The sequence below is a fragment of the Girardinichthys multiradiatus genome, chromosome 17 (genome assembly GCF_021462225.1).
Source record: "Girardinichthys multiradiatus isolate DD_20200921_A chromosome 17, DD_fGirMul_XY1, whole genome shotgun sequence".
Lineage (NCBI taxonomy): Eukaryota > Metazoa > Chordata > Actinopteri > Cyprinodontiformes > Goodeidae > Girardinichthys > Girardinichthys multiradiatus.
The window spans coordinates 18,352,316-18,364,807 of record NC_061809.1 but is presented as its reverse complement, the minus strand read 5'-3'; the positions used below and the strand labels follow the sequence as shown (position 1 = coordinate 18,364,807).

The window sequence follows — 12,492 nt, the reverse complement described above, 5'->3', positions numbered from 1 at the left end:
TCTTGTCCAGCCATTGTATGCTCCACTGTCTCCTGACATATTTTCCACTTTTAAAATTATATTAAATAGCTTGTGATTAGATGGTGAAGGTATACATTTTCTGTACTTGCTGGCTGATTACCGTTTTTTTTTTGTAATTCTAATAAAGATTTTACTACAAACATTTTGTCTGTTTGTGTTGTAGTTATCTGATGTGAGTTGACCTTAAGATAATTAAAAAGCAAAATAAGTGTGTTAATCAGTGTTTAGTAGTTATTGTAAATGAATAATGCAGTTGTAAAACAACAACTCTGGCCAGATACAGGTTGGTAAAAATGTGTTAGTTAGTCTTTAAACATTTCCTGCTTATGGATCCAGTGCAACCTAAGGAATAATAGAATTAAAGTCTTTTGAAGGGAGTAAAAGTTTTGTTTTTTCAGGAGATAATTATGCTTAAACCACCAATTTGTACTTAGTAAAGCTTATTTATGATAAATAAAAACTCTAGCTTATTATTTTATGAGTTCAACTTATTATTGACACTTCCTTCTAATTAATTATATATATTTGATATTTATCAAATTAAAATGCTGTCTTAATTTTACGTTTTGAATATCAAACAATCACATTCCTAAGTAAAACAGAACAATTTATTGAAACTCCGGGAAAGATCAAGATGATTCCAATTGCAGAACTACCATACTGTGTCCTTGCATTCTCAATAAGAACGTACTTTCAACTGTACTTACCAAGTACGTACTTGCCAAGTATGCAAGAACGTACTTGGATATTGAGAAACGGTCTCTGCATGGTTGAAGGTAAAACTCAGGCCACCTGGTCGAGGGGAGAGGAAATCAAATTGGTAACTATAAGCACTTGTTTAAACCTGGGGGTAGAACTACAGTACAATTAACTTTTATTTTTCAGGTTCTCTTTTCAGAACAAAAACATAAAAACCACCAATGCTAATAACTTCCTGCAATTCATACCATTGCACATTGTGTGCTTCAGTGGTTGCAGAGACCAGATACCTCTATAAAAATTGTGATCCCCATTGTTTTCTATATATGGCAGTAGCCAGGCCAGAAGAGCTTAACGTTGTGTAGCAATATCAGGGTTTCTCCTGCGTATCAAACATGCTGGGCTTTCTATTGTGATGAGCTGTCTGCTTTGATAACACCTGGCACAGAATGCACCATGTTGCTTAACGTTGCACATACGGTACATATGGGCACATAAATATCCCAAAGACAATATCCTATGTATTTCTTTTTCACAACTTTTAAAAAAATACAAGTACTCTTAAGAAGTCCTACAGTCTAAAGCCACCAACATCTTTTTTACTAAGAATTTAAAAAATATGTCAGACAAATTTTTCATAAGCTTATGTGAAATCTAAGTGAACAAAAAAAAAAAAAACACTGAGGATGAAAGTAATGTTCTATAACAATACCATTGTGGATGAAGACCATCAAAGAATACAGTGGGGTGCCTCTCAGACAGTAGAACAAAGGCAAAATAACAGATCCACAGGTAGCAGACATACAAGCATAGCAACACATACACATGACAAGCACAGAGAAATACCATCCTGACACTTAAATATGAACTGGAGTAAAGAAAAAATGAACGGCTTTTTTATTTAGCCCAATTAAAACAGGCAAAAAGCCCAAACAAAAGGAATGTTTTATTGCACTCCCCACTATCAGCAAAAAGGCTCATTAGCCACAGCAGCATAATTAGCAATATGCTGAACTCCTCGTTAAGGAGGGGCCTGAGCCGTAAACAAACCCCGCTGAACTCCAAACACCCACAGTCCCTTTTCTCTCTGTAATGAACTGCCACCACTGTTCGCTCCTTGTGAGAAAACAGATAGGAAGGCTCTGACAGAAACAAACAGCCCAACATTCACTTCCAAGAGTTGCTGCACAAAAGACACCCACAGAACCAACAAGGCACCTCTCTGTGACATCTCTTGAGAACAGTGTGGGCAAGAACACAGACACCACCCATTACTATGCAAAACATTTATGTATGTTAAGGAATTTAAAAAATACAATAAACACAGAAATAAACTTCAAAAAATACTGAGAAGAGAAAATGTGACAGCTGAAACGAATCTGGCCAACTGTTTGGATTCTGATTTTTGCTAATGTTTTAATCTTCAACCTGCCTGCTTATCCAAAGCAGGCAGGTTGAGCCTGTAAGTAAATGAGCCTTTAAGTAAATGTGATGCAATCAATATAAGTTATATTTATAGATATATAGATTTTTCTTTTGCTAAACTGAACTGATCTGCATAAAATGGATTAATGACAACCATTAGACACAACAACATGGAATTATAACTATTTTTATCTCAACCACAAGAACATCAGTTTTAGCGTTTACACTGAATTGAGTTCACGACAGACATAAAACATTGCCACCAGGGTTGAAGCACCTGCTCCAGAGATGACTCCTTCAAGCTTGTCTAAAGGTTGCAGGTGCACCACATAGACACACTAAATACCTTTAGGAGAAAGGTTATATGGTCAGATGAGACAATGATTTAGCAATTTTGGCCACAGTGATAAGTGGTGTGTTTGGAGGCATCTTTACTGTACAAACTTTCAAGAAAGATAATGATAGCATCATGGTGAGAGGCTGTTTCACTTTCAGTGGTACCTAGTTAATAGCTACCTCCAAATGCTTCAACCTCACCAACGAAAAACAGCTAGTCAGATGAAACTTTTGGTGTTTCTATTAGACAATATTCTGAAACACAAAGTGGTTTTGGAATGGATAAAAACATTAAACTTACAGATGTAACCGTAACCCTAACTCTTTAGAAACTGTATGGAATACACCTAAAAGATGTGTGGTGGAAAACAAACAATAATAAATTAACTTTACCAATTCTATCATTTTGGCCATGTGTGGATTACACAAAATCCATAATAAATTCAAACTTGTGTACTGAAGTCTGATATTCAGCCAACTTGTGACTAATGCAATCAAGCAGCAGCTGATCCCTCTCAGAGTTTCTCAGAGTTTATGTTTAAAACTCTTCCAAACATTTTGGAAGTTTAGAGTCGGAATACCTTCTCAGTTTAACCACAAAGGAAAGAATTTGATAGCATTTACCACCCTTACAGCTAAAAGTCTTAAACGGTTGGGGTGGAAAAGGAAATTTTAACTGACATGGTGATATTAGAGAGAAACAAGGTGGGTAAGGAATATTAGGGTGTGCCCACGTGAACAGAGATAGCAGAGAGCTGCAAGGTGAGAGTACACAAGGGGCCTGTCCTCAATTGAACAAGACTGCAGGAGTGACACAGTGCCAAAAAAACAGTTGTGTTTTTCAGCTTTTCTACAAATTGAGAATATGCGCAACACACAAATCGGTAAGCAATATGGCTGTAAAGTTATATTACAAACAATCTGAGAGGTGAAAAGCTAATAAATGAGGAAAACAATTACAATTAAATAGTCTCCTGTTTATGTTAGAAAAGATGGAATGTTAAGGTGGCAACTTCTCACCTGAAGCAGTGGTCTCTGGACACCAAGGAGCTTCATCGTGTCAGCATTAGCGAGTACTTTCAAGGGGTCAGCAGCCTTACTTACTGCTTGGATTTCCTTGTTGATCTCTGTCCGCACCTGATGGTTTATGGACAAAAGTGTAAACAGAGTAATATGAAACCCTGTTTGCAAAGATGCTGGAACTAAAGTCTAAAAAAACATTTTAACAAAACAATTGATGTTTTTTTTTTGTACATGTACATGATTTAATCAGTCATAATGATTCACAACACTTTTTTATTTTGTGAATAAAAATTAAACATTTTTATTGACTTTCAGGACATACATTAACATAATAAAGCATCACAATTGTGTGACAACATATAGCAAGTCAGTTTAAGATTTTTAAATTAAACAGCTCCCATACTGCAGAAATTTTCTCTTTTATGTGAAAATTAAGAGTTTCTCTAATAGAAACTTCTGATTTCTAATTTTAATAACCTTTTAACAACCTTTAACTGTATATTTAAAAATTCAGGACTATTTCCAAAGTCATGGACTTAAACTCTCCTCAGCTGAGTGAAATCTTCTGAGGACCTACGTCATGATCAAAAAACAACAGAAAAACAGAGGTATGTCAGACAATAAAAAGATGTGGCTTTAATTCTCGAGTTGCTGTTTATTCACTATATAAATGGAATAATGATCAAGGACCCTGGATGTTTGTCATTGTTGGTTGTGGAAAAAGACAATGTTGGTAAGAAAGAAAAAAACAGAAATACAGTCTGATCAAAAATCATTGTTATATTTTTAATTTATTAGCTCTAAGTTGAAAATAAAAAGGACAAAATCTTGCAACGACACCGTGCAAAATGTGTGAAATGTTTCTGTCTAAAAGTTCGACAAAATCATTATAAGGACTCTCCGAGCACATGGGGACGTATAAGCAGCTTTAAAATCCATATGAAATAGTCAATAAAGCAGCCAACAAAGGATCTATGTACCTAATTAAAGTAACACTGTGTTCTTCAGCACCATGCAAGTTTTATTTTTAATCAGTTTTTGACAATTTTAAAAGTTTATCAATGCAGTCCATGCAAATTACAAACACTATAATACACACTAAAGGTTCCAGTTATTAAGACACAAAAACGTTCAAGAACAGATTGCTAATGTGTTTTGATTACAGTGAGTCAGTGTGTTATTTAGAGTGACAATGGCTCATACCTGAGTTATCTCCTGAAAAATGTCACAGTATCTGAGAAAACTACAATATTCTACTAAACAGTGAGAGCTGATATGAGTCAGACGGTATTAAAGGCAAATCCTTATAATTTTCACCAACCTGGTTAAGGAAGAGGTCATTAATGTAGTAGGTGAGGAAAGCTCGGAGCTGGCACTGCTTGGCTTGACTGGGGCCCATGTTCATCTCTATCTCCTGAATGAATCTGGGAATAAAAGACAACACATATCAAAATTAAAACAAAACTGAAGAAAGAGGCCAGGTTACACCTAAAAATGTTTGAATTGATGGTAGCACAGATAAACAGGCTGGAGGCCAGCAACATAGAAAAAGCTCTGAGTTCAGCATACTTGGGAGCTAATATTGGAAAAGCTTCTGAAAGTGTCTGTGTTGAAGGCACTTCACCCAAAGTCCTCGGTCAGGGTGAAGTGCTGACCGATTTTTGGCATTTTGGCAAGAGTTTAGCTGAATTACCCGACTAAAATTTGAGTATGGAGTGGTGGATGTGTATAAAAACATAGACAAAATCAGACCACTGATAATTGTAAGGAACTGTAACAACCAAAAAGGATGCAGTGTTAATAATTTGAAGCAATCTGAGCTACGGAAAGGCTGGATTTTTTTCCATACAGCTACAGTCCGGTCATATCAGATCGGGTCAGACAGTTATGTATGGGTTTGTAGAGGCACATGCGCACGTCATTTATCAGTGAATCACTGGTCACTGGCCTCGTCTCACACACACCACAGGGCAAACCATGCAAGAGTAAGTGCTTTCTCAAGCGCTCAGTCCATATAAATGCACAAATAAATCAAACTCCTCACAAACATATTCTTTGACCTGGAAGACATTTAATGTATGACCTAAACAAAGACAAGAAAAATGTTCTGAGTGAGGAAATCTTCGCCAAGAAAAAGAATAGACACAAAAAACTAGCAGAAGATGAACTCGGTCAAGAATAAGGCAAGAAAGAACTGTAGAAGGGAATTTAGTTGGATATGGCCGTTTTTAAAAAGCAAGAGAACCGCATTTCTAGGCTTCAGTAATACTGCAGATAAAGATGCTTGCACAATCTATGCATTAATATAAATGAGAGCAGGTGGATAATTAATTACAAAAGCCAACCTTACAGATGAATATGTGAATGTACTAGAACAGAAAACTAAAATACAGTAGGGTAAATAAGTATTTCACACACCACAGATTTTGAAAATTTTCCCAATTTCAAAGAATGAAAAGGTCTGTAATTTTCATCACAGGTACATTCAACTATGACAGAAAGAATATAAAAAAATTTATAAAATGACTTTGTATGATATTTAGATAATTAATGAGCATTTTATTGCATGAAATAATTATTTTATTACCTACCAAGAATCAACAATTCTGAATCTCACAGACCCATTAGTTTGCCTTTAAAAAGCCCTCATATCCTCCACTCATTACTTGTATTAATTGCACCTGTTTGATTTAGACTCTAACCTCATAACCATGGACAAAATCAAAAAGCAGTCTAAGGACACCAGAGAAAAAACTGTAGACCTGCACAAGCCTGGGATGGGCTACAGGACAAGAGGCAAGCAGCTTGGTGAGAAGGCAACAACTGTAGGTGCTATAATTAAGAAATGGAGCCCCATGCAAGATAACCTTGTGGAGTATCAATGATCATGAGAAAGGTGAGGGATCAGCCCAGAACTACATGGGAGGACCTGGTCAATGACCTGGAGAGAACTGGGACCACAGTCTCCAAGGTTGCCATTAGTAACACACCAAGCAGTCATGGATTAAAACCCTGCAGCTGATCTGACCCAGAGAAGGCATGGGAGAAGGTCATGTGGTCAGATGAGACCAAAACATTTCTGTATAAACTCCACACGCTATGTTTAGAGGAAGAAAAAGGATGAGTACAATCCAAAGAACACCATCCCTACCGAGAAGCTTGGGAGGTGAACACGTAATGCTTTGGAGGTGCTTTTCTGCACAGGGGACAGGACGACTGGACCGCTTTGAGGTTGGGGATAGATGGGACCATGTGTCGTGAGATTTTCAGCAACAACTTTCTTAAGAGCATAGAAGATAGGTCATGACTGGGTCTTACAGCATGACACTGACCCGAAACACACAGCAAGGGTAACTAAGAAGTAGTTCCGAAAGAAGTATTTCAAGATGCTGGAGTGGCATTGCAAGTCTCCAGACCTGGACCCAATTTAAAAGTATTTTGACATTGTATCAAATACATATTTCATGCATTAAAATGCAAATTAATGAAAAATTACACCATGTGATTTTCTGGATTGTTTTATTCTCTCAGTTGAAGTGTACCTATGATGAAAATTAAAGAACCGTCCATTCTTTGTGATTGGGAAGGCTTGCAAAATCAGCAGTGTATCAAATATTTATTTTCCTCACTGTACTTCTCAAGATTTGCACCCAATTAGTCAGCAAGGGCAGAGGGAGCATGTTTGAGTGCGTGTAGTTGGGGATTGCACCCTTGTGTGTTAGAGAGAGGGAGGAATCTAAGCCCACTCTAAATCCTCCATTGATTCCCACTGAAACTCGACCACAACAGAAAGTTAAGTATTAGAAACTCTTCTGCGGTCTCATTAAAACCGTCAAACTTCCAAAACAATAGGAAGCCAGCTATAGAGCTCAATTTTACAAATATGTAGAGGACACAATTCAAAAGCTCTCCTCCTAAAGGGGAAAAATGTCGACAGCTTCATTCTCAGAAATTGATCCTAGAAGAAAAAAAGTTTAAACGTGTTGTTCTACAATCCTTCGCACGTTGTCATTATTGTCATTGTTTCAATACACGCGTCAAGATGACGGATTTGGGGAGAGGTGATAATGTTTGAGCAACGAGCAACAGGAAGTGGGCCAAAAAAGAGCTGCAAGCCCCTTCTACTGTTTACTGAGGCTATGGATGATGCAAGGAAGCTCAGCCATGGTAACTGACCCAAAAACGCAGACACCATCTCAACCATCAAGCCTGGTTAGAACAGAAACGGATGAAGAAAAAACAAAGTTTGCAGCGGATGTGATTTACAAATGATCCTGAAACTAAAATGTTCCTAACTCATTATCATTACACGTCCTGAAGACGTCTTGCTGATGGCATTATATGTTACAGAGCACACAAACACTAGATGATGATGATATCAAATGACACAAAACAACTTAGCACACACAAACACTTGTTTAACTCATTTAAAAACCATCAAATAGTTTCAAAACTCAAAGCAGAAGAGTCTAAACTCATTACAGGGAACCATTTAGAGAGTCGAAGTCTGAGTCAAACCTCCTACAGAAAAACACACAAATGACAGCCGCCGGGGTATGACAGACCTCAGTTTCACATTGGTTTAAATTGCTAAACATCATCAGTTATCTAAACAACTTTTAACAAACACTATCCACCACCACTCTGTGTAAGCTTTGGCATCTCAGCTTCTAAAGACATACATCAAGCTGGGGGACATTAAGGGCAGTTATAGCCCATCCGGCTGGCCAAATATATTATTGATAAGCATTCTAACAGCCTGACACTTGAAATATAATATCCTACCAAACAATGCCTTTCCAAATGCAGTATCACACTCATTGGTACTATGATTGTAGTTATGATTTAATGTACTGTGCAGCTCCAATGTTACTGAAAGTCATAAACATTGTTAGACAACCAAAGTCGCTAAAGAACATTTGCACATATATTGAAGCTAATTTCAAAGAAATGGATCATCATTTTTACAGCTCTTCCTTTTAAGTTGTATTTGGACTCGTACCTCAAAAGAGCCCCATTCATTTCTATGTAACAAGTCGAGAAACTTGCAAAAACATGCAAAAGAGACAACTTAAGGAAAGGGCAGCTCAGCATGCACTAAAATTTGCAGAAGACTGAATCAACGCCGAATTTAGGCATCAATACTTAACACAATGGTCACCCAGGAAGGAAGTAGTGATAGCAAATTCTCCAGCTTGATTTTGAGTTCAGAAATCAAAGAATTATAGAGCAATTTTTCTGGTGAGGAATGGGAACCCAGAGGAAATGTCTTTAGGGCAGCATATTGGTGACCACATAAACCAGCACATACCCATACTTTGTAGAGAGCCCAGTTTTTTGTTAAGCATTCATGACAAAAATTGTCATTGTAAAAACTAAAAATAGGGCAGCATTCATAACATCGTTATTTCTGAAGCACTTCAGACGTAAGTAAGGATGTACTCTGATGCACACTGGGTTGCCACAGTACTCCCATTTCCTCAAACAGCTGTGTCACCATAATGCATTCAGTGTCTAAGTTTTCAGTCAGTTTCCCAAGGAAAAGTCTTTTAAAGCAGCACAATTTATTTGAAATTATTAATTTCAGAATTCTTGCTGGGAGAAAAACTGATGCCAAAGCAGAAAAAAATCCAAGCAGAAAAAAATAAAAAGGAAAAGCACTGAAAAAACGAGACAAAGCAGAAACGGATTCAAGTAAGTGGGTTTAAACCGGAATAAATTACAGCGCAATCCCATAGAGAAACAGTTTTCAGGCTATTTTATCTGCAAAGACAACCTCTAACCAGTATTTTGGTAAACATCCCTTCTCATATATTTCAGGAGCTTCTTAAACCAGTAAACCAAAACTGTTTCATTTTAAGTTTTGCAGTAAAAGTTGGCTAAACAGAACCTTCCCCCACATGTGCACATTAAATGTGCAAAGTCTGCCCTTTTTAGGATGATGTAACTGATGTAGCTGGTGGCTCTGAAACACTTTTGACCACATGGTGTTGCCGTAGAGGTTCAGTGTCACAGAAATGACAAAATGCATGTTAGAATAATAGCAGACATTTCTTTTCCATAGCCCAGGAAATATATGCCTTTAATCAATGTAAATGCATTTTTGATGTTATGTTAAATTTTTACATATTACTAACTGATTGTAAAGTCTAATATTACAGCACAGATGCTAATCATTAGCAACGAATTGGATATTCAGTACATGTTAGCATTATGTTTGCAAATTGGTTCCAGCCTTTTACAGCATTAATTAAAGCAAGTTTAGCATCCTATTTGTGGTTGGTCATACATGCATGTCCAATCATTCACAATGTTTCTGTATTCTGGTCAATATTTTCATACTTTTAGGATTTTAGCTTTTCTGGTACTAAAATATGATGAACACTAACCTTTAAATCAAACTTGTGATAATTTTCCTTTTCCATAGATTCAAGAGCTGTTTATGATCCCCCTATAATTGGACATGAAGTGTGATGTTTGCCATGTCAGCTTCATTGTGAAGTGACAGCAACACACACATCCAAACAGCGATCCATCCATATGGCAGCTGTGTGCAGCAGAGGTGTTGGCTAAGTTGCTAAGGAGAAGCTGTGGAGGCAGTGTAGAGAAACAGCAGCACCAGCACAGTGTGAACTCGTCCGTGAGTGTAAAATCTTAATAAAATTAAATAATCAGCTTATCTATCCCCCGAAAAGCATGCATGCACACCTAAATACCCAGTTTCCAAGCATCTCAAAATACTGGTCCAAACAGAGCATCTTCATAGCAGTGGTGGAATAAGATCACCACAACATCAGATAGTAAAGTTGTGGTGTTGCTCACTGATTTAAGAATAATAAATATTGCTGCTGATCAGAGCGACAATAAAAGCTCTGTGTGCCTAACGTTAAAAAACTCAAACTGTCCAATTAGATTAAAAGAGAACAGATGCTCGACAACATGTTGCTGCAGTCTAGCCCCTGCAGCAAAAGGACAAAATCTGTCAAAGCAACATGCCATCTCACTGCAGCGACAGACTGAACGGTGGGTACATCATGAGAAAAAAATACTCAGCTCTTTTAGTTTCTAGCTTTAATATTGGTGGCAAACGTTTTTACTCAAAAATAATGAAAGATAAGGGTATTAACTATAATAAATGTAATTACATCGAATGGGTAATACATATTCAGCTTTACAAACAAAGAACATATATCATGTTTTAGAGAGAGGGAACCTATGAATAATAAAGATATGAAGCAAAAATAAATTGCACTTGCCCTTTCTATTGTTTTTCAAAGCAGATAATAAATTTTAAATGCCATTTCCCCTCTCAACTATGGAAGAAAAATGTGGGTAAGAGATGTTGAAGAAAGAAGCGTTCTCATCACCCACAAAAATAAAAAAACAGTTTTTGCCTGAGGATTATGAATATATTTAAGGTGATTTTAGGGAAGGAAAGACAAGGACACAGTGAAATCCATGCTGTGACTAATACAAATAGCTGCTTAGGGAGCAAACAAAGGCCACAGCATGACCACTGCATACTTATCCTCTGATCCTCTTTTTGATTGAGAAATAGCAATAACTATGTACATTCTAAACAAATTTTAAATAAATAAAATCATTCCTAAAAGTATCCTCATTACACCACAGGCAACAAAAAAGGAGGACTGGTTCCCTCTGATTCCTCCCATTGCTGCATCAGTTGCACTCCAAAGTCAGTTTCTTAGCAGCACTGCTGATGATTGTCCTTGACAGCATGTAATTATCTGTCATTAGGAAACAGATGCCAGAGCCTTGGTCTAGAGCAGGATAATCTTAGATGGCATGCCCTACGTGTATATACATTTAAAAAATAGAGAAATGAGAGCATAAAATGTACATACTAACAGGGACAAGGCTTTTTGAGGGTAAAAACAAACCCTCAGTTTAATTACTTTTTAGACAGATGAGAGAAGACAGAGATAATTGTCTCTAACAACATTTTTGGATTAATTTCCTAGCAGAAACTAAACCCAAGGTAACAAATGTTTCTATAAATTGAAAGGATAGGGATCCCATAATCTATCTCTATATATGCTACAGCATATTGCCATTGAAAGAGAAATGGGATAAGAACAAAGATTTGAGAGAGACAGCAGAATAAGAGTGTGCTGAGATCCATTAGGGACTCAGCATTTTTAAATCTCCCAGAATTCCCCACAGACACGAACCTATCAGCTGCGGTGGATTCTGATTTTGCCGCTCAGAGGGAAAGGCTTGCTCTGTCACACACCAAGGACAGTGCAAACTGCGACTCTGCCCACAGACAGGGGACAGAAGGGGAGAGAGAGCTAAGGAGTGTGTTGCTGCATACCTGCGTATGTGATAGATGTCAAATCTACCTGGTTTTTCAAACACATCAAAGCAGAACATTTAAAAACAGCCAGGAGCACTTATCTCTATTATTCTTTCATGGTGCCGCAATCACTCCAGTATTCAAAACTCATGAATGGATTTTTCATAGCTGGGGACATTTTATGGGTTTTATGGTACAATAAACATTAGCTTTCATGCCTGATGATTAGTCAATAAGTGCTAGAAATGCAGCCTTCAGTGTTATCGGATTGCACGTTCAATAATGATTTGGTGGTAATTTTACACACTTCAGTAAACCCAACCTAATCATTTCTACAAGGATACTACATTGATGAGGTAACACCTGAAAACACAACCTCTCAAAATACAAAAAGTAGATTTCTTGTTTGGCATCACTAAATTCTTATTTTTCATTATTATCATCATGAAAACATGTATTCTTATGTGTTGCCACATACTGCATAGGGTCCATTACACTTATTGGTCAATCAAGCAATTGCCTCCACCACCACAAGATGGCAGTGTGTCAGCTTCCCATGTCAGATTCAGATGCATGACTAGTTGACAAGAACCCTTTTCTCGTTATCACAAACAGGTTTCAAAAAAGAATTAAGATTCCAGTTGGTGTTTACCAACTGTACCCTATATAGA

General features: G+C 37.1%; 1 protein-coding gene across 1 annotated transcript in view; it reads right to left on the bottom strand.

Moving 5' to 3' along the window:
• The window catches only part of exoc4 (exocyst complex component 4), a 143,898-nt gene that overhangs the window by 53,164 nt on the left and 78,242 nt on the right, over positions 1-12,492 (bottom strand). The window contains exons 12-13 of the mRNA XM_047389858.1: positions 4,826-4,928; positions 3,502-3,618 (exon numbers count right to left, since the gene is read on the bottom strand). Coding sequence (XP_047245814.1) covers positions 3,502-3,618; positions 4,826-4,928 — 220 coding nt within the window. The remainder of the gene's footprint in view (positions 1-3,501; positions 3,619-4,825; positions 4,929-12,492) is intronic.